Source organism: Taeniopygia guttata, chromosome 15, assembly GCF_048771995.1.
Source record: "Taeniopygia guttata chromosome 15, bTaeGut7.mat, whole genome shotgun sequence".
Lineage (NCBI taxonomy): Eukaryota > Metazoa > Chordata > Aves > Passeriformes > Estrildidae > Taeniopygia > Taeniopygia guttata.
Window position 1 is genome coordinate 9,916,347 of NC_133040.1, and position 21,014 is coordinate 9,937,360.

General features: G+C 52.8%; 2 protein-coding genes across 6 annotated transcripts in view; one reads left to right on the forward strand and one right to left on the reverse strand.

Moving 5' to 3' along the window:
- Positions 1-1,455: 1,455 nt before the first annotated feature.
- Positions 1,456-10,676, reverse strand: DAO (D-amino acid oxidase). Of its 5 annotated transcripts, none has more exons than XM_072936343.1 (11): positions 10,131-10,572; positions 8,308-8,512; positions 8,079-8,193; positions 7,659-7,735; positions 7,185-7,250; positions 6,794-6,848; positions 6,256-6,360; positions 5,720-5,802; positions 4,129-4,246; positions 3,509-3,607; positions 1,456-3,178 (listed from the first exon to the last, which is right to left on the reverse strand). In XM_072936343.1, the coding sequence occupies exons 1-11, from the start codon at positions 10,276-10,278 to the stop codon at positions 3,044-3,046; spliced, it is 1,206 nt and encodes a 401-aa protein (XP_072792444.1). In that variant the 5' UTR covers positions 10,279-10,572; the 3' UTR covers positions 1,456-3,043. The 5 variants fall into 5 exon arrangements, 3 of the variants coding, with proteins under 3 accessions (XP_072792444.1, XP_002193932.6, XP_072792445.1); XM_002193896.6 differs by having other exon boundaries at positions 8,308-8,560; XM_072936344.1 differs by lacking the exon at positions 7,185-7,250 and having other exon boundaries at positions 8,308-8,560; positions 10,131-10,576.
- A 1,021-nt stretch (positions 10,677-11,697) lies between these two features.
- SSH1 (slingshot protein phosphatase 1) overlaps positions 11,698-21,014 on the forward strand; it is a 33,382-nt gene continuing 24,065 nt past the window's right edge. The window contains exons 1-2 of the mRNA XM_030285496.4: positions 11,698-11,816; positions 16,104-16,144. Coding sequence (XP_030141356.4) covers positions 11,751-11,816; positions 16,104-16,144 — 107 coding nt within the window. The 5' untranslated portion in view covers positions 11,698-11,750. The remainder of the gene's footprint in view (positions 11,817-16,103; positions 16,145-21,014) is intronic.

The window sequence follows — 21,014 nt, forward strand, 5'->3', positions numbered from 1 at the left end:
ATATTGTGGATCCCTGGAAGTGTTCCAGGCAAGGTTGGACAGGGCTTGGAGTAATCTGGGGTAGTGGAAGTTGTCCCTGCCCATGGCAGGGGTGGGACTGGATGGGCTTCAAGATCCCTTCCCACCCAAACCATTCTGGGATTCCATATTTTTTTAAAATTCTCTTAAATCTTTACTTGATTTTCATATTTAATTAAGTTTGGACACTAAACCCCAGCCAGTTTGGCCTCTTCCCTGGGTGTGCTGGCATCAGGTGGCTCCACATGTGTCTGGACTTTGGGTCAGGGAGGGTTCCTGCTAATTTCCATTTCAATATAAACCCTTAATTTCCCTATCATTTTTCTAAACCATAATTAAGTGCCCAACCCTATTTTCCTCCTCCCTGTCACTGATATTCTTATTTTGATGCCCAATAATTTACAGGCAGGAGGTGGTTGAAGGATGAGTCAAAATGACTAACTGAGCTGCAAATCCTTCTCATGCTAATGCAGGGTGTTCTCATCCCAGAGTGCTTCCATCTCCCTTCTCCCAGCCTGGGATGCAGAGCCTCCTTCCTGGGAATGGGAATATTTAAGAATTAGAAGGGTTTGTGTGGCTGAAGTAATGCTGGGGGCAATATTCTTTCATCTGTGGTTACTTTTTGGCATCCTCAGGCATTTCTAAAGCTCATTCTCAGGATCATGGAATCTCCTGAGCTGGAAAGGACCACAGGGATCATCAGTCCAGCTCCTGGCCCTGCACAGACTCCACAACAATCCCACCCTGTGCATCCCTGGGAGTGATGCCCAAATGCTCCTGGAGCTCTGGCAGGAGTTTTCCCAAATGCCAGAGCTGCTGTTGACTTCCCTGATACTTGATGTGCTTCCAGCTTTGTTCTGTGTCACAGGAGATCCTTGTAGAGAACTGAGAGTTCCTAAAATGTGCTGACACTGGACATGGGATGTGTGTCTTGTGTGTCAGAGGACACACAGGAATTGTCCAGACCTCATTCCATGACTCCTTTACTTCTCCCTGGCCTCAAAATTAACTTCAATCCCTCAGTGAGGATCTGCCCAGGGAAGCTTTGGCTGCCCCATCCCTGGAATTTTCCAAGGCCAGGTTGGAGGGGGACTTGGAGAAACCTGGGAGAGTGGAAAATGTCCCTGCCCTGACAGGGTGGTGAGACTGGATGATCTTCAAAGTCCCTTCCCATCCAAATTCACAATTCTGTGATTTCTGTGACTTCTTAATGCCCTGGGGACTGTCAGCAACCACAGATCTTCACACATTGCTATTCCAGGTTCCCTGGTCTGCTTGGAATCTGGAGTGATGACTCCTACTCCTCCAGGATGAAATGTTTAGGAAATGTGTGTGTGGAGACATGGAATGGTGATCTCCTGGGACATTTCTGTGGAACCAGCACTTGAGGCCCTTCCCGTGCCATCACTAAGAGGAAGAACCATCATGCACAAGAGATCTGAACATTTCCTTTATTGGTCACACAGATTAAGCTGAGGCCTTTAGAAAACAAACAGAGTTAACCTGCAAGGAAAATCACAGATCAACTCATTCCTGTTTGCCATGTGAGGTCACAGGGCAGTGGCTCCTGCAGGCTCTGAGATCACCAGAATCAGCTGCTCCTCGTTGTCAGGTGTACAATGACTTCCTACACCCCTGTTTATACAGTGGAATTTTCCCAAAATCACCAAAGTGAGGCTGGATTTACAGCAGAGAATGTGCTGCTGAATGTCTCCTATTTGGAATAAGTGAAACCAAGGGGATCCAGTTCCCCTGAGTGGCTTTTCCTGAGGTGGGATCACAGACCATTGAGTTCACCATTAATCACCAGGGAATTTTCTCCAACCTTTATTTTCCTTTTCCTGACTTTACCTAGTGACTGCAACATTTCCAGGGAAGTTGGAAATTCTTTGGACAGCCTGGGCATGGCAGTGGCTCCCAGTTTGCCCTGCCCAGCTGTGTTTGCTAAGCCCAGCAGGGAGATGCTCACACTGCTGAGCTATTCCTGGCACACAGAGTCATCAGGAGAGAGGAGCTGCACCACGGATGAGTAAGGAACACTTGGCTTATCCACACAGGAGAGTGAGCCAGGCACTGTGCTGGGCTCACAACAGCCTTTGGATTTGAGGCTTCCTGACCATCCAGTGCCCTGCCTGGGATGGTTTGTAAAGCAGGAAAGATCAGCGTGGGAAGATCAGCCAGGTTGCATCTTCAGAACATTGTGTTGTGTCCCCAACAGCATCCCTGAACACCCCAAAAAGTCCTGCTCCTCCTCTGAGAAGCGCAACCTTTCCCAAGCCAGACCTTCTCTCTGAGCTGTGTCCCACAGCTGGGAGAAATGGGAAGCTGAGTGGCCCATGGGAGTTTTAGGGACAAGAAGAGCTATTTTCTTATGCTCTCTGCTATATATAGAGTCTGGCAAGCCCACAGGGCTGGAACAAGTTACTTTTGTTGCTAAAACTTCGTTTGGAAAGGCCATTTTAGGCAAGTGCTGCTGTCTGGTGCCAGCTACACTAAGCAGGTGCTGTGGCCCGAGATTTGTCCTGGCAGGAATGTGAGGAAAACTGGTGTAACCCAGGCACGTGCTTCCAGAGCTGCTGTTACTTCCCTGGGAGCCTCAGAGCTTCTTCCTACTAAGGAGCTTTTGCCTCCTGGGGGGGAGCCTGTAAATCTAATTACACACTGGGTGTTGGAGCAGCCAGCAGAGACCTCAGGTGTCCCCAGCTCCGTTTCAGATGCTGTCCCCCAGTGCAGATGAACTGCAGGACGGTCCAGGGTTCAGCTGAACCCAGCCTGCCCTTTGCAGCCTGATCCCAGACAGCACTTGGTGCACTTTGCCACGGATGATTAGCCCATATTTGAAAGCCCTTCCTCCAGGCAGGTTGTGGAGGGAGTGGAGCCATCTGGAAAATGGCAGCGACCTGGAAATGAGACGCTGAGAGCCAGAGCTGGGTCGAGCAGCCCGTGTGTGTATCCCTGTGCTGTTCCCATCCTTCTGCTGTGATTCCTAAGCCACTGTTGTCACCTTTTCCAGGGGAGCAGGTGCTCACAAGCGGGGCCCTGGGGGGGTGGCCAGCTGCTTCTTCTCCTGCAGGATGCTCCCAAGGAGCCGAGCTGCTGCCATGGCACAGCCCCAGTGGATGGTGATCCCAAAGCCGCCGTGGCCGTAGTTGTGAATCACCTGGGGGAGAACCACAGAATCCCAGCAGGGATTAGGGGGAATCTCAAAGCCCTTCTTGTCCCATGCCCTGCTGTGGGCAGGGACATCTCCAACCAGCCCAGGTTGCTCCAAGCCCTGTCCAACTGATCCCTGAGCACTTCCAGGGATGGGGCAGCCACACCAATAATTTGTTTCAGTATCTCTGACATTTATCCTTGGGCTCAAAGATTCCCTTGCTGTTGGTGGGGAGATGGAGAGAGGGATGACCACAGGAACAGGGCTTCTTTGTCACTGCCCGGCACACAATTAACACGGTCATTAATTACACTCAGCCCCGGGGCTGTGCGGTACCTCTGCCTGGAGATTCCCGAGGCGGATGCTCTCCCGCTCCAGGCGGACCGAGGGCCGTGCTGGTCTCAGGCCGCTCCACTCCCCGACGATCTTCGCCTTCTGGAAGCAAAAGCACGACAGCCCTGCAGAGCATTCCTTGGAATCCCACCAGCCAAACCTCACAGCACCAGGCGAGCCCTGAGATGAGCGGGAACAGGGGGCTGCCCATCCTGCAGCAGCTCCAGGCAGAATGATTTGGGATGGCAGTGCCGGCCTGGAGCTGAGGCAAATCCCTGTGCCAAAGCCCCACGCCACCTTTCCTGCTAATCCAGGGAGTAGCAGCAGCACTGGGAGTGGGCATAACCCAGCCTCACCCCACACAACTCTTCTCTAAAGGTGTGGGGACAAAGGGCTGGAACCTCCCAAAGCTCTGGTTCCAATTTTACCAGCTACATGAGTAATTATTATCTCTACAAACCTTGTCTCCCAGCCCTTCCTGTCCCCCAGCCAGGTGGAAGAGCCCCAGGTATCCATGATGGACACACAGAAACACCAAGGTCCTGTGGTTTGTCCCAGCACCCATTCCTGCATCCTGAGCCCCCCAGCTCCCCGTGCCCCATGCTGGCACTTGGGTCACCCACCTGGAGAGCCGGGAGCAGCTGGCAGCAGCCATCCCAGATAGATTTGTGATCCTTGGCACTGTTCTCCTCACTCCAGTTTCCGTGCTGGTAAATCCCTCCCAGGACTGTGAACTCGCTCCTGCACCGGAGCCAAAGGAGACACACAGTGATGGCTTGTCCCCAGCTGTCCCCTGTGGGGCCACCACATGGAGGGACACTGTGTGAGTGTGATGTTGGATCCTGCTACACCCTGAGCCTGCAAAATATTCCTGTGGGAGAAACTTCCACGTGGAGCAGGCGGAGAGCAGTGCCTGCATGTCTGCTTGTGAGCGAGTCACTCATTAAATGCTGTCAACCCTTCCTTGTGTGGGCAAAGCAGACAGATAATTCCATCCTTATCAAACAGGTCTGCTCCTGCCTGGCTCAGGAAGAGCATGAAGGAATGGGATGGCTCTGGAGGGGAGCACAGAGATTGGTGGTGCTGCTGCTGCCCCAAACTCCTGTGGATTGACAGAGGACAAGAGGCAGGTTAAGGCTGAGGAGGGCCTGGAGGATTTGGTATGGCTGGACCCTTCCAAAACCTTGCTTGATCATTGGGAAGCACAAAAGGAAAAGGAGGGACCCTCCAGGGCTGAGCTGTCCAGCAGGGAAGGGGTGCCCTCCACATGAGAACTGGATCCAGCTCTTCCTTTGGGATCAGCCCAGTGCCCAGCTCTGACAGCTCCAGCTAAAACAAGCACAGGCAGAGGAACTCCTCAGTGCCTGGGACTGTGATCAGGAATCACTCAGAATATGCTGCATGGAGGCTGTGAGCCTGCAAAGCTCCTGTTTACATCCTGGCTTGCTGCCTAAGCCTGAATTATTAGGACAATAGGAAGTGCCAGAGATGCAGCATTCAAATCCAGCTCAAAGACCCCTCTCCACTGCCAGAGCAGGGTCACTGCAGCCCCTTGGGAGGAAGCAGAGCTGGGATGAACAGCAGATGGATTTATTTATCCCATGGTGTAGCTCCCTGGGCAGAGCCAGGAGTTGGATTCGACTCTTGTGGTCCCTTCCAGCTCAGGATATTCCATGATAAACCCAATGAGATGCCCCCAGGCTCACCAGCAGCTCAGGGGACAGTGAGAGGAAGGTTGAGCTTTCCCAGGGGGGTTTTGTTGAAGTAAAAGAATTCCTGCCCTGTTTTTATGGGAGCATGGATCAGCAGTGCCTTTCCCCACCCTGAGCTGCTGCACCACAGTTTGGTTCACACCGTTGATAATAAAAATGGCTACAGATGAGAAAACAAAAGATCTCCCCCAAAATATCCACTCCCCTGTCAGTGTTTGGCTGTTCTGGGGACTTGGCCAGGATGAAGTTTGCTTTGGTGGGATTTGGTCCTTGGAAAAGGACAGGACATGGAAGCACCATGGTGCAGGGTGCTCTCTGTGCCGACTGGGAGCTTTTTTGCCCACATCCTCCTGCTCTCCTCCCACACAGCCAAGAAAAGCACCAGAGATGAAGCCAGGCCGGGCAGACACAGCAGGAGCCATGTCCCAGACCAGGCTTTGGGGACACTGACAGAGGAATGTCACTGGTGCCAACCAGCCCTGTCTCAGCCATCGTCACCTACCCCGGGATGACGTAGGGTGAGTTGTAGATCCCGGATTTCAAGTTGTGAGTGATGATGAAATGCTTCACCCACGGGGCCAGGACCTGGGAGATGAAGGGGAGGAAATCAGAGTTGGAGAGTGGGTGCCAGGCTCAGAGGAAAGCAGGAGGGACATGAGGGTCCAGATGTGGGACCCTCCCTTAGCTCGGTGTTCCTTGTGCTGGCTTCCCTGGGAAGATGGGAAAACAGGAGTGCAAGTAGGGAGCAGCTTCCTACTCACCTGTGTTTCTCCAAATAATCACCATCTTCTCCCAAAGATTTGCTGTCTTTTTATTATCAGCATTGTGCCTCTGACCTCCCCCAGCCCTCTCCCTGTGGAGAAACAGGCTGGAGGCTGAGGGCATTCCCACAGCTGAAGCAGGAATGGGATCCTGGGAGTCAGGACCTGATCCCAGTGTGGATCCAGCCACAAGCCCATGGTTTTCCCCAGAGGCCACAGACACTCCTCGTGGTAACAGATGGGTTTTTGGGAAGCCCCCAGGGCTGCCCCAGCTCACCTTGATGATCTGGCCCCGACCAGGCTGCAGCTCTGGGTCGGGCTGCAGGTCCCCTGAGCGCATCCCACTGCAGTTTAGCACCACATCCACACCCTGGGAAAACAGCTGAGGAGAGAGGGAGCAGCACACAGGGATGTTGCCACAGAGGCACAACATTCCTGCTTCCAAACAAGCCAAGTGCTCTTTCCAACAGTCAGGATATGGATAAACCATAAGGGCCGGATCCAGGGCACAGATTTTTCCCCAGCCAGCTCCTGCTGACATCCCATGTGTGCCACCAAACCATTCCAGGGAAAGCTGCCAATCCATGCTGGATAAATGCTCTACCCTGTCCTCTGTCAACCATCCCTCAGTACCCAAGACCCTTTATCCTTCCTGGTAGAATTTATTTCCTGGATCTTGCCATAGTCTTGCTGCTGTTCCCTGGCCCATAACTCATGCCAAGGAATATCCTGGAGCAGCACCTGCCTGCTGGATGCTGTTTCTCCACTCTGGGATGGGGATGTGCCCTCTGCCCTGGCTCCACATCCCCACTCACCTCCTGGAAAGATTCAACCTTCTTATGGAAAAACTTCACTCCCCTCTGCGTCAGCCTGGGAAGCACAAATTCATCTGTTACTGGCAAATTAAATGTTCAATACCAGGACACCTCCTCAGCATTAGAAATTATAGGAATAAAACCAAGCCCCAAATTCTTCCAAAGCCAAAAGCACTTGGATGCAGCTCCAAGTATGCCAATACTTTCATTTTTGTCATGCAATGAATACACTCCTGGGCTCACTGTTAATGTGTTACCCCACTGGGGCAATGAACAGGAATTCCAGAGCCTCTTCCCTGTTTCCTGGGGATGCATCTCTGCCTACCCTATCCTGATGTGCAGGATGAAAATCCACACCTGCAGCAGAGGAAACAGGAGCAGCTGCACTCACCTGTTGGTGAGCCAGGGCAGGTAACTCCTGCCCTCCAGCATCAGCGCCGTGTTGAACCAGCCATAGCTGAAACGGGAGGAGAGGAAGCTGTGAGGACCTACAGCATCCTCCTGCCTCAACATTCCTGACAGCCACTGTGGATCTGGGACCCCAATTCCCCTTGGGATCCTCCTCATGTGAGTGTATGATTTTTCCTCCCTTTTTACAGCATAAAACACCTTCTGGTTTTGCTCCCCTATTTTGACACTTAGGAAATGTGAGGTTAGAGAGGAGCTGAAATGGTTTCTGTGCTGGGTTGCTGCTTTTTTTGGCCATTTAAGCTGTTTCCTACTTATTTGGAGGGAAGCAGTTTTAAAGAAGTGAGGACATTTCTGTGCCTGCAGTTCCTTGTCCCACTGCCTCATCCCAGGGCTGTATTCAGGAGGTATCCAGGACTGTCCTACCTGAGTCTCCAAAAAACTGACTGAAAAATACCTGTAACCAGGGAAGAGTTCAAGTTCTTTTGGTGTCAAGTTCCTGAATCCCAGGACAATGTTCTTCCAGGATGGGTCCTACAGCAGAGAAAGAGCTCTGAGATCATTCATGAACTGGGTTCACCGTGGGACAGAAGCCGTGGGGGGATCGTGGGGCACATCCCATGGGACACAGCCCATCCCAGAGGGACACAGGTGGATGTGCAGCTGCCAGCACTCTGTCACTCCCACTCTTCTAGGGCTCGGCCCTTCCTCACACCAATATTGCCTCGGGAGCACAGAAAACACCATGTCCCAGGCACTGTCACAAGGCAAACTTGGAAATTTTGGGAAGCAGTGGCTGGAAGAAGCAGAGCCCCACCCACAGCAGCACCTGCTGAGCAAGAGCCTTGCCCAGCCCTGGCTGTGACCTGCTCCTTACCGGCACCGGCTCCGTGAACAGGTTGTAGCCAGAAATGAGGAAAAGTCCCATTTCCGTGGCTGCTGGGGAGTGCAGGTGCCCGAGGAGGTGATCGAAGGTCTCTTTATTCCAGAGCCTGTGATGGGAATGGGACAGTGGTGGCTCTGCCAGCCCCGTGGAGCTGTGCCAGGGCAGCTCATGGCACACAGGGAGAGGGACAGGCACCATCCTCCTCCTCCTCCTGCCTTACGTCTCCTGCAGGTTGCCGTGGTCACTGAGGTAGGGCTGCCACAGCCCGGCCGCCCCGTCGCTGGTGGTGTGGGGGGTGAAGTGGTCAGCGTAGACCTCCAGCTCCAGGGAAGGCTCCAGGCTGTGGAACTGCTGATGGATGCACAGGGCGCTGGAGAGCCCCATCACCCCGGCCCCGATGACGGCCACACGCATGGCTCCGGCTCCTGCGAGGGATGAGGGCTCTGAGGGCAGAGCTGGGGCTGCTGGACAAGCTGGGGACACCACGGGGGAACATCAGCTCCTGCAGGAGCCTCAGCTCTACTGCCAGAGCAGCAGGGAAGGGCTGAGGTCCTCATGGTGCATCTGCATCTGGTGCATCCTCATGGTGCACGAGGTTTTTCTTGTAAAGCTTCCCAGCCCTCCTCGAGCTCTGATCCAGGAATCATGGATGGGGGGGTTGTGGTTCCTCACAGTGGCTGGGGAATGTGTCTCCACCCCTGGTTGTGCCAGCAGAAAAGCTGCAGCTTGTCTGGCATGGCTGCACTGCTCACTTGGCACAAGGAGCTGCAGGTGTGTCCTGCCCCAGGACACGGTGGCACAGCTTCAGAATCCTCCTCTGCGTCCCACCAGCCACAGGCTGAGCAGCCAGGGAGATGCTGGAGCAGCCACCACACTGTGAACCCTCCACTCCCAGTGACCCAACCCTGCTCTGAGCAGCTCACAATCCTTCCCAGCCCCTGGCATGGGCTGGAGGCAAGAGGTGGGCACGGATAGAAAAGGGTGGGAAGCAGCAGACGTTTTCCAGGGGGCAGTGCCAGGTGTGATGAGTACAAGGCTGGATCCTCACACCATTGCCACCCTCAGGGCTGCACGTGAGGGTGGCTGTGCCACCACCCCAAACCCTTCCAGGCACAGCTGGGAGGATGGCTGTGGGGAAATTCTGGCTGCAAATCACAGAATCACAGAATCACAGAATATCTGGGTCGGAAGAGACCTTAAAGATCATCGAGTCCAACCCAGACCCAACACCTCAGCTCAACCCTGGTGCCCAGAGCCACATCCAGGCTTTGTTAAACACACCCAGGGCAGCCATTCCAGAACTTTATCACCTTTCTGTAAAAAACTTTTTCCTAATATCCAACCTATATTTCCTTTGACACAGCTTGAGACTGTGTCCTCTGGTTCTGTCAGTTCCTGGAGAAAGCCCAACCCCACCTGGCCACAGCCACCTTTCAGGAGCTGTGGAGAGTGCTGAGGTCACTTCTGAGTCTCCTTTTCTCCAGGCTGAGCACCCCCAGCTCCCTCAGCCGTTCCTCACAGGGTTTGTGTTCCCAGCCCCTCACCAGCCCCGTTGCCTCCTCTGGATGCACTCGAGTGTCTCAACGTCCTTCCCAAACTGAGGGGTCAGAACTGGACACAGCTGCAGCCCCTCCCCATCCTCTGGTTCCCTGCTGACAGCGCTTTCCTGCCTTGGAAAAGCCCTGTTCTCACTGCCTGTGCAGGGAGTGGAAAAAAAACAGTTTGGGGAAGGGCTGGGAGTGCAGATCCTCGGCTGGTTCTGGGAGCAGGAATAAATTCCAGCCTACAGGTTTTTTTTTGGACAAAGTGAAGTCCAGCATCTCTGCTGTGACAACAGGGGGACTGACATTTGCCAGGATGGAGGGATGAGTCATTGGAACGGCACAGTGGGAGCTGCTTCCCATCTGCCATGGTTTTATAACCCTCAAGAACCCGGGTCACCTCCCCCACCAGGGACAGGGACTCGTCCCAGCTGCCCGTGCAGCATGAGCTGAGGAGGATCTGCTAAAAAATAATGGGAATACACATTTTCAACCAATTTACCTGTGGAGTGTGGGGTCCCCGGAGCAGTCACTGCTGTGTCCAGAGGCTTCAGAGTCAGAGCTGTTGTTACAGCCCAGTGGTGCAAGGTCTGAGTGTCCAGAGCAGCAGGGCCAAAGTCTGCTCTCGCTCTGGGGAGGTGGAGTTCCATGTGATGCCACTGGCAGGCGGCCCCAGAGTCATGGAAAATGGGGTCGCCACCATTGGTGGCAAAATGCCACCCCTGCCTCTTGTCTCCATGGTGACCACTGGCAGACCAGGACACGGGGATGTGTTTAGTGGGCACGGTCCTGGAGGTCTTTTCCAACAACAATGGTTCTGTGACTTCCCAGGGTCTGGATTTGCAGAATCACTTAGACTGGGAAAGATGGCTGAGGTCAACCTTTGACTGGTCACCATCTTGTCAACTAGACACAGCACTAATGTCACATCCAGTTGCTTCTTGAACACAAGATTCCTGTGGGATCTGGAAAAATTGAATGATTCTGGCTCAGTTTTTGAGTAGGAAGAGAGGCTGAGGGCAACAGGATTGCTCAGCCTGGAAAAGAGAAGACTTCAGAGGGACCTAATTGTGACCTGTCGGAATCTGTGGGTATTGGTGATTCCGAGATTGTAGAAAGTCTCTGTCTTTCTGCCCCGTTGCCAAAGAAGCCATAATTGGTCTGTGCTGGTTTCAAGGTTGTTTATTCTGTTTATCTCGAACATGTTCTGCTGCCCTGCCGCAGCTCTGTCCTGCAGGGCAGCGTGTGGGGCTCTGCCCTCAGTGGGATGTTACAAACATTAAATACCAGAAACTCCCTGTGCTGGATTTACAATAACGTGCCAATATCTGTCACCTACGTTGGACAGTGTGTCCCCAGCCTAAACCAACAGAAAAATGCCAACACCACAGTGAAACATGGAGGGCATGAAGAAGGAGGAAAGGACAAGACACACCCAATTTCCTCCGTCTTGTCCCCTCTGAACCCCTAATCTAGAAATCTAAAATTTTACTTTTGCACCCGTGTCACACTTAATTATTACTCTTATCAAACACTCAAAGCTTGTAATTCATCCTGTAAGATTGAAAACTCTTTTCCATGGACAGAGATCACAGACAGTGTCTCTGGGGGCTCTGTCCAGGGGGGTTCCTGACCCCTGCCAGGGTCCCAGACCTGCCAGGGCAGCCAGAGGGAAGCTCTGGATTCCCACAGTGACCTTCCAGTACCTGATGGAAAAATGGAGAGTGACTATTTTCAAGCGCCTGGAGTGACAGGACAAGGGGGAACAGCTTCCCACTGCCAGAGGGCAGGGTTAGATGGAATATTAAGAAGAAATTCCTTCCTTTGAGGGTGGGGAGGCTCTGGCACAGGTTGCCTAGAGACGCTGTGGCTGTTCCATCCCTGGAAATGTCGCGGGCCAGGTCGGAGGGGGTTTGGAGCAAGTGGAGGGTGTCCCTGCCATGGAACGGGATGCGGGGCGGGATTCGGGATGACCCCGCCCACCATGGCAAAGCCACGCCCACCACTGCAAAACCACGCCCACCATAGCCAAGCCCCGCCCCTCCCGGCCCCGCCCTTTCCCTCGCTGGCCCCGCCCCTTCCCGCCGTGAGGGGGAGCGGCCGCAGCCCCGCCGCTGCAGCCATGGCGCTGGTCACCCTGCAGCGCTCGCCGACCCCCAGCGCCGCCTCCTCCGCCAGCACCAGCGAGGTGAGCGCTGACGGCACGGGCAGGGACGGGGAGGGAAGGGGAGAGCGAGCCCCGGCGGCGGATGGGGAGCGGGGAGGGGCGGGGTGAGGCCCCGCTCGGAGACAGGCCCCTACAGCCCCCTCAGCAGAGCTTCTGGCTCCATCACCCTCACAGACCGAGGTTCCTCATGGTCCCGGCCTCACGGCTCTGGCCCTTCACAGCTTTGCCCTGGTTCCATCCCCTCGCGGCTCCTTGGCCCTCCACAGCCACTTGTTCCCTGCCTTCATCCCCTCGCAGTCCCCATGGCCTGACTTCCGACAGCCCCTGGCACCAGCTCAGCCCCTCACAGTGTCCCTAGCCCCTGGTTTCATGCCCTTCGCTGGTCCCTCACGGCTCGCAGACCTACAGCCCCCTGGTCCCCCCCAGCCTTCCTCCCATGACAGCCCCCACGGCCCCGAGCCTCACAGCCCCCAGTGCTGCCCAGCTCAGCCCCTCACAGCCATCCCAGTCCCTTCTCTAGCCCCCAGTGCTGCCCAGCCCCAGCCTTTTGATGCTGCCACGCCTGGGTCTGTCCTGTCATCCCTCCCACACACAGCCCCGTTCCCCTGTGTCTGTCCCCCATTCCAACCTTCAGCTGGCACAGAGCCTGAGCTCCCTAAAACCTGGGGCAGCCTGCTTCACTTCTCTCTGGGCAGAGTGCTGCGCCTGGACCTTGTCCCTGTGTGTCATCCCAGGGCTGCCATCACCTCCTGCCGCAGGGATGCTCTGCTTTGTCCCATGTTATCCTCTGTCCCTGCCATGGCACCACCTTTCTCCACATCTGCTGCAGCTCCTGCCCCTCAGGGAGCTCACACCAGCCCTTCCTCAAGGTGCCCATTGTCAGTTCTCCAGGAGCAGCTCCCATCCTGCTCCACCCCATACCTGTGCCACTCCTCACACCTGCACCGTGCTGCTGCCCTCTCCTTCCCCCAGCACCTGTGCCTGCCACTTCACCTGCCCCATGGTGCCACCCGTGTCCTGCTGGCCTGGCACTCTGCATGTCCCAGCTCTGCTGCACATCCCCTCCACTCCTGGGCCCCAGAAATGCCCTCTCCTGCCTCTTCCCAGCCTTGGGCTTTTGCTTCCCCCCTCCACAGCTCCCATGTGTCATCCAAACACAGCTGAACCTCCATTTTCTCTTTCTTCTCACCTTTTTCCCTCCTAACCCATCTCCTTTGTGACCCTCAAAGACAGGCCTGGTGTTTCTCTGCACATCCTCCCCATGCATCCCTCTCCCCCCACGCTTCTTTCCTTTGTTGTTCACTGCCCTTGGCTTCGCTCTGTCCCCACTCCTGCCAGGTAAACAATCCTATTTGTCACCTGTCAGGTCCCTGTGACTCCCCCGATTAGCTGCTTGAGGGGGGAGCAGGAGGGGGGGCCACAAAGCTCCCAGGTTCTCCCTGGCCCTGGGGGTTCAGGGGGTCCCTGGCTGCAGGGACCCAGTTTGGGCCATGCTGTGCCAAGAGAGGAACTTGGAGATGGGAGCTGTGCTTTTTGAAGGAGTTTTCAGAAGGAATTTTGTGGGATCTGGTTTAGACAGAGTCTTAAACAAGACCTAGTGGCCACCCAATCTAGAGAGATGAAAATGTGCTCTAACCCCAGAGCAGGCAGTGGAGTTAGACTGGATTTAACTAGTGCAGGTGGGAGAGGAGTCAAAGCAGGCCTTGCCATGTACATCTGTCTTAGGCATTGCTTTGTATCAGAGCTGCTGCTAGTGATTGTATCTCCTGTGGAGTGACCATACAATTCTCCTTTTTCCTCTCAAAAATGCTGCCCCAAATTTGCCACCAGGTGTTGTCCATGGTAGGGCACTTCTGCCACCAGCACCCACAGCTCAGCTGTGCTGTGGTGGCTCCCAGAGGAAGACAATGTGTCCTGTTAGAATGGTCTTTTCTGGCATGAAATACCATAAAATTATGATTTCAGCATGTTGTTTTTTGCAAAGTTAATTAAAAAAAAAAAATCCCATCAAAAAGTGCCAGCCTGTTCCTGTTCTTTTAGGATCTTTCTTGCAAGGAAAACCAGGGCTCATTTGGGCTTTTAGCTGAATAATTACTAGAAGATATTTTAATAGGAAACGGTGACCACACATCCTTGCTAATTGTGATTGTGCTACTGTGGCCTCTCCTAACTCTGGAGCCCAAAGGAATTTATAAAATGGATGCTGCTGCCTTGACACAGTGGGCAATAAATTCTTAGGTGAGCGTGGTTCACACCCACCTGCAAACTTTCACTGCTTGTGCATCTCCCTTCCACACATCCCCCGCTCCCTGTGGTCCTGCAGAGTGGCCACACTCAGCACAGTCCCCAGGGAGGAACGTGGCTGTTCCTGGTGGGTCTGGCCATGGTGGGATGAGCAATCCACAGCATCACCACCCCAAACCCTGCCAGCTCCCAGGGGTGCTCTGAGCAGGACAGGGCAGGAGGGCTCAGCGTGGCAGCCTTGATGTTGCCTTGCTTTGGTTTTCCTGCAGTTTTTAGTAGAAAATCCAGGGAAAGTCAGCTTTGGGAACAGCTCAGCTCCTGCAGGAGAGGAGCCCACAGCAGCTCCAGGCCCAGCCCTGCTGCTGTGCCTCAGCTGACGACATGGAAGAGTCATCATCCTCACAGTCAAGTTTGTTTAAAAAGGAAAAAAGTTTTTCTTCCCTTTGTTGCTAGGTGACGGCCCCAAACAAACAGGAGGGTGACCCTGCAAAGGTCCCAAACCTGCCAGACCTTCCCAGGGCTGGGGGATCTGCCAGTGGGGCCACTGGAACTCGGGGTGCTCTGGGGCCCTGCCTGCAGCCCAGCTCTGCACTGTAAACAGACTAAAAATAGCCATGGTATGCTCCTCACCCTCTGCTGGGTCAGTCGGGACAGCCTTGTGCATCTCCCTTCCTCCAAATGGCCACAGTTCCAGCAGCCTCTGCTGTTGCATTTGCAGGATTTTTTTCCCCTGGCTTTACTTGGTTCTCACAGATTGTCAGCAGAGCAGCTCCTGTGCCCTCCAACCTCCCAGATCCTAATTTGAGATGATGGGGAGAAATCCAGGTCCTCTCACCCCTTCAAAGCTCCAGTCTTGAACATTTGAAATGATGCAATTTGCTTATTTTTAGCTTGTACAAAACCACCTGGAAACAGGTAACCCTTACAGGGACCCTTATTTGATGTGGGTTCTGAGCAGTGCTGTAGGAAATACCAGAATGTTCCCTGAGTGTCAGCACTGATGGAGCCTGATTCCTGCAAGGCTTGTGTCCCTCCAGCTTTGTCGGGATCGGGTGTGTTGTGAGTGTGAAGGATTTCCTGTAAGGCCCCTGCTTTGCTTTTTGGGCCCAAATCTTCTCCCCAGCACAGCCCTGCTCTCCAAGGGGCTGTTCTGCACCCTTTCTTCTGTGTATTTACCAGGCCCAGGTGAATACAGAGAAGAAAGGGCCAAAGCAGAATTATCTCAGAGCCTGTTGTTTTGGTTTCTCTTTTTTTGTCAGCTCTGGATGCAATTAGCCCCAACTCTGCTTTTCTTTAATAAGGAATTTTGTCTAGAAGCTACTAGGGAAGTTGAAGGGGAAGGCTGGAAAGCATGACTCTGTGAAAATGCTTGGTTTTGGAAGCTGAGGTCACACTTCTCTTTTGAGGAGACTCAGTAAAGTGTAGTGTCACCTGAGCAGGCAGATTTGCTTCCAGGGGGACTTCCTACAAGTGCCTGCTGCAAAAGTGCCCCATTTAATCCACACCTGCCCCCAAAGCAGCGTATTCCCAGGAAGGCAGCAGGCAGAGGACGTGCATTGTCCCAGCCTGGGGACACGTGTGCCAGCATCCAGGTGGAGGTGGCCTCCTTGTCCTGCTGGTGTGAGCCCTGGAGCTGCACATCAGCTGAAGCTGGGACAGTCCCAGGGAGCACTTTTGGCTGTGTCCTTGTGCTTGGGACACCCCAAATGCCAATTATTTGTGCCCAGGCGTGGCTGCCAGCTGCTACCCTCACGTGTGTGCACAGTGGGAGCGAGGTGTGCGCCCCGGTGACGTCGGGGTTGGCGCTCTTCAAAGCGCTCTGCACTCCAGGACCAGCTTGCAGGATTAGGACCTAATAGCTTTAAAATCCCCGTGAGCCCCTTTGTCACCCGGCGCCGGGCGCTGCTGGCATTCAGGACTAGGGAGTCTCATTTATCCCTGGCCCCAGGAAGAAAAACCCCACGGGAGCAGCCCCTCCCACCCTGTTGGTGCAGGGATTTTATTTAGAGGTGTAATGTGCAAACAACCAACATGTAACTCTCTTGTATCCTTTTCTCCCCTCAGGCAGAGGTCGGCAGTGATGAAGAGCGAAGACTAAATGTGAGGTAAGCTGAACTTTTGGGCTCTTAAAATCTCACTGTCCTGATCCCACAGATCCCCTTGCCTGGAGGGGATGGTGTTGTCTGCAGAGAGCTGAACCTGGGAATACTCACTCCTTCATCAGTTTTAAGATGAGCATTTAATAAGATGAAAGAAGAAAAGAGAGTTTGTGATCCTTTTTCCCCTCGTGGGAAGACACTGGAAAATTACTGGTCAGCTTTGGCCACAGCACTTTAGTGTTATCGCGGCATCTCTGGCTCTGCTGCTGCTCCCTGAGGCTGGGGCTCCACTCGGGAAGGGGGCTCTGCTCATTCCTAGGTATTATCCACCAGGAGTGTGCCTCCTTGGGGTCGTGCAGAGCCACTGCTTTCATGTGAGGGTAAGAAAGGGCTGAGCTGTCCTGCCAGAGAAGAGAGAGGCTCCTCTTGCTGACACTGTGCAGATCCAAAGTGGTGACACAAGCTCATGTGCCGGGGCCCTGGGTAATGGGCTCTGAGTAATGCTGTGGATGGCTCACTCTAAGCCTGGCTCTTGCAGGCAGCTCTTACCCTCTAACCTGTAAGCCACAGCCCAGGGGAGCAGTGTAAAGGTACAGCAGTGGTTCAGCACTCAGTCTCTTCTCCTTGTCCCTACTTCCTGCTTTCCTTATCGTGGCTTCAGGAAAAGCAAAGCTGCTTGTGCTGCCCCTTGTATTGTGTTTGCCCTGCAAGTGAAGTCAGAGACCAGAAAGCAGGGCTGCTCGTGGACAGGGAAGGAAATTGTTGGACTTTTCTGAGTTCTGGGATGGTATCTCCTGGGCACAGCCTGCCTAGGAGGCTGGAATTCCATGGCTGTCGTGTCTGCACACACATGGGTTGCAGACAGAAGTGCTGTGTGTCTGCTCTGTGTGCTCTCCTGTGTGTATGGGCATTTCATGGCTGTCTGTAATGCCATTTCAGAGCTGACTTTGTGGGGAATGGATTTCGTATTGATGAAATCAAAATTCAGGGTTCCTTGTTCTGCTCCTTGTACAATGCAAGGCCCCAGCAGGAGCCTGCTGAAGCCATGAACAGCCACAGAACCCTAATTCTTGTGCTTTTCCCTATGTGGTATTAAACAGCAACATGTAACCAAGCAGGGTGGCAGCCTCCTCTTTTGGATAAACAGTTCTGTGCTGAAAGCGAAAATACAGCTTTATCCTCCTCACTGCAAAATAAATCCTGGTGAGATCCTTGGATTTGTGGCCACTTTTGGTCTGTCTGGCCTCTTTGCAAGCCAGGCATGTGCATCCACCACTGACCAGAGCCACCAGGAGTGTAGATGCACTTAGACCAGGCTTAGAGGCTGATGCTTTTCCCCTGGCTGTTGAAAAATGCTGCAGCACTGACGTTGGACACTGAGATCTCTTGAGCTTCCTCTGTCCTTCAGTCTCCTGGGGCTGCTCTTCCGTATACGATTGTCAGGATAAGAATCTGGTAATTAAATAGCCAGACAGACCTCGAGAATCAGATGGCTCTCATGCACAGCCTCTGCTCTCCTCAGGGGAAAACACTGCCAAGAGCTGCAGGAAATACGCAGCCATAACACAGATGATAAATGGAGCTCCTGTTGGTTTGGTGGGTCGATCCTGTCCCCTTCCCACCGGCTGCTGTCCCCTTCCCTGCTCTGGTTCAATCCGCTGAGACTCTGCCCGGTGCCCAGGGGGTGGCAGAATTGTTCAACTTCATTGTGCTGCTTCTCTGAAAAATCCCTGCAGGATGGCCTGAGCTGGTGTTTGTGCCTCCTTCAGTCCTGGTCTAGCCTTGGTGACAGCTGGGCTTTGTCACACATGCCCTGAGCACAGGAGTCAGCAGTCCAGCCCCTGGCTCTGCAGACTTTGGAGATCTAAGGGTGAGAGAAAAGGAAGGATTGTTGGAAACATGTCCCCAGCGTGCTGCCAGCTCAAGCTGTGTTTTATCAATACAGGATGGCTGTGCTAGTACACATTTATGACATAATGTATTAATCTGCCTGGTAAACAATTATTTTTGTTCATTCCAAAACGTTCTGGGATTTTCATCTGAGGTTGCATAGTTGGATCTGGTTCCATGAGCCATCTGATTGTTTTCTTGGAAGAACAGGTCTCTATCATGGTTTTTCACCCAGCCATGTCTTGCTGCTCCCTGGGCATCCTTCCTTACAGTTTCTGTCATTCCAAAATGCTTTTCTTTCTCCCTGGAACAGCTTCTGCCACAGAACAGACCAAGGGGACATGCTCTAGGTTCAAAGATATTGCTGCTATCTGCTTTTTCTTAGACATTAATCTGCTTTAAGTCATCTTATTCTCTGTTACCAAAACTTTTGTGGAAGCTTCGACAATGTAACATTCACGCTGCTTCCAGCAAACAGCCAGGAGTTTGTATTGGTCCCTGAGGGTAAAGACTCAGAGCAGAAGGAAAAGTAAGAGAACCGAGAGCCCTGTTGGGCTCAGTGGAGCCAGAAGCTGCAGGTCTGAGCTGTGTTATCAGTGTCTGCTCAAACCTTCCCTCATGGATAATCAGGGAAATGCTGTGGCTTGATCCCTTTTTCCCCCTACTGATGCAATGCAAGCACAGCTTACCCAAATCTTTGTAAAACTGCTGTCAGGGCTAGGCCAAGCCCATGGGAGGATGTCTTAGCCTAGACTTAAGCTGAGTCTTAAGTTCTCTGAGATCGAGTTCCGTGCGAGCCTCATGCATGCAGTGCCTGTGGCCTTATCTCAGCCCCAGATCCTGCTGCTCCAGCTCGAGCAAACTCTGAGGAGATGCTATCAAGGAGGAGGCAGAGCAGGGCCCAGCTCTTTCTCAGCTGGGCTGGATGTGCAGTTTTTCCTTTTTGGTGTGACCCAGTTGATTCTCACCCTTGGCTGTGTGCTGGCTCTGTCACACCGAGGCAGAGGAGATGTTGTACAACCCAAATCGCTCTGTGAGTGTTGGCTGATTCTCAGATGTGGTTGGCAAACACAGCAAGATAATCACTGGTTTTAATTCCAAATATAAATAGGTTTGTTTAGCCAGTCATTCTGTAATCTTTGCCATTATTGGCTTTCCAATCACAACCTGACTGCAGGGCCGGGTGAATGTTTTCAGACACCTTCTGCAGAGAGATAGAGGTTGAACCACTGTGGAAGGGCCTGGAAGTTAATTATCTCTGATCAAGCCTGAAGATGGTTATGGAAAGAATTGTTCTTGTTTCGCTCCTCTAAACCGAATTTTAAGAGCTGGTGAGAGCAGCTGTGGGAAGTAGAGGTTTTCAGGGCTGGGCTCATGTACATTTGGAGGTCAGTGATCAGCAGGAGGAGTTGTTGGTGCAGACAAACTCTTAACAGAGCAACAGCAGGTTTATTTTGGATATCAGGGAAAATTCCTTCATTAAAAGAATTGACAAGTGTTGGAACAGGGCTCCCAGGGCAGTGATGTATCCCTTATCCCTGGAGGAATTGAAAAGCTGCATGGATGTGGCACTTGGGGACGAGGTTTAGTGGTGGCCTTGGCAGAGCTGAAGGAACAGCAGGACTTGATCTTGGAAGTCTTTTCCAACGTAAATAGTTCCATGATCATCCCTCTGACACACACCACAGTTCACCATTGTATCGCATATCACATATGTATATTTTTTATACACTTGATTTACAGTTAATATTATATTTTAGTGCACCAAAATGATCTTTTAACACCTTGATCCTTGATTTCTTTAGGGATTTAGGAGCATGTTTTGCTGGATCATCACTGAGTAAACACCTTGTACCCACAGCCGTGTCCATGGTGCCAGACTTAGGGCAGGGAGAACACGGGAGCAGCTGCCTTGAGGATTTATTTGTGGGGACAGCAGCTCATTACAGCCTTGACAAGCCCTGCTGGCTGCAGACTGATTGTGTCCCGGGGAGCTGGTGGGAGATCTCGGGGCAGAAGTTGCTGACTTCACGAAGCGTTCAAAACAGGACGCTGAATCACATCCTGGCCGGCGGCAGCATCCTGCCTTAGCGTGCTCCGTACAATGGGGAGGCACCGGCCCGGCCCCCGGCCCTCGGGAGCTCTCAGCCCGGAGGCGGGGCCCTGGAAGCTCAGGAAGGTGTAATTAGACCTTTACTTTGTGGTGGGCTGTGTGTGGATGTTCAAAGGCCACAGAGCTAGGGAAACGTTCACTTATTTGACACTTATTTAAGATCTGGCCTTTCCAGGAAAACATTGCTGATTTGAAGTTGAGCAATACGAGGAGTTTACTTGTAGGTAGGTAGAGCAACAGCAGGAGAGCTGCCAGTTTAGAGATGTGATGATTAGACTCTTTTGGAATTGTATCTAAATCTTTTTGGATTTTTTTTTTTCTTCTGTGAAACATCAGCAGTTTGGCAGAACCTAAACCATGAGGCCCTATTATCAGAGGTGCTGGCTGTGCACTGAGCACTCGTTCCTGTAAAAGGCCAGCGTGGTCACTGTTTATTTAGGTGTTAGAGCTGGGTCAGAACAATATTTTGGTTTCAAATGCCTCTAGATTTTAAATATCTTAATCTTTGATAATTGTCTGCCAAGATCTGTGAGTCAGGCATTTCTCATACAAATCAGAGCTCTGTTCTGCCTGGCAAGTGCTCCTAAGATGTTTTTGGAATGGGGAATGGACAGAACACCTTCCTAGGCCTGATTTTAGTTCTAATGAAGAGTGTTGAGATTATTTCCTGAGAACACTGATTTTTTCCCAAACATTTACAGATCCCTTTGCAGCATTTAAATCCCTGATGCAGAATCACTTTACCACTGCACAAAAATAAGCCGAAAATAAGTCCAGATTCAAACAGATTAGGGTGCACACCACATCCATCAGTTCTTTAGGCTTATCTGGGATCAGGACTCTCCTCTGCAAGGCTTGTCTTCCCTCTCTAAA

Bases quoted from the DNA above. Each gene is read 5' to 3' on its own strand.
- DAO (XM_002193896.6), bottom strand. From the start codon at position 10,278: ATGGAACTCCACCTCCCCAGAGCGAGAGCAGACTTTGGCCCTGCTGCT. The intron at 7,736-8,078 runs GTAAGGAGCAGG...TCTCTGCTGTAG, and splicing joins TGTTCACGGAGCCGGTGCCG to GACCCATCCTGGAAGAACAT. The intron at 4,247-5,719 runs GTAGGTGACGAT...GCTCCGGTGCAG, and splicing joins TCACCCTACGTCATCCCGGG to GAGCGAGTTCACAGTCCTGG.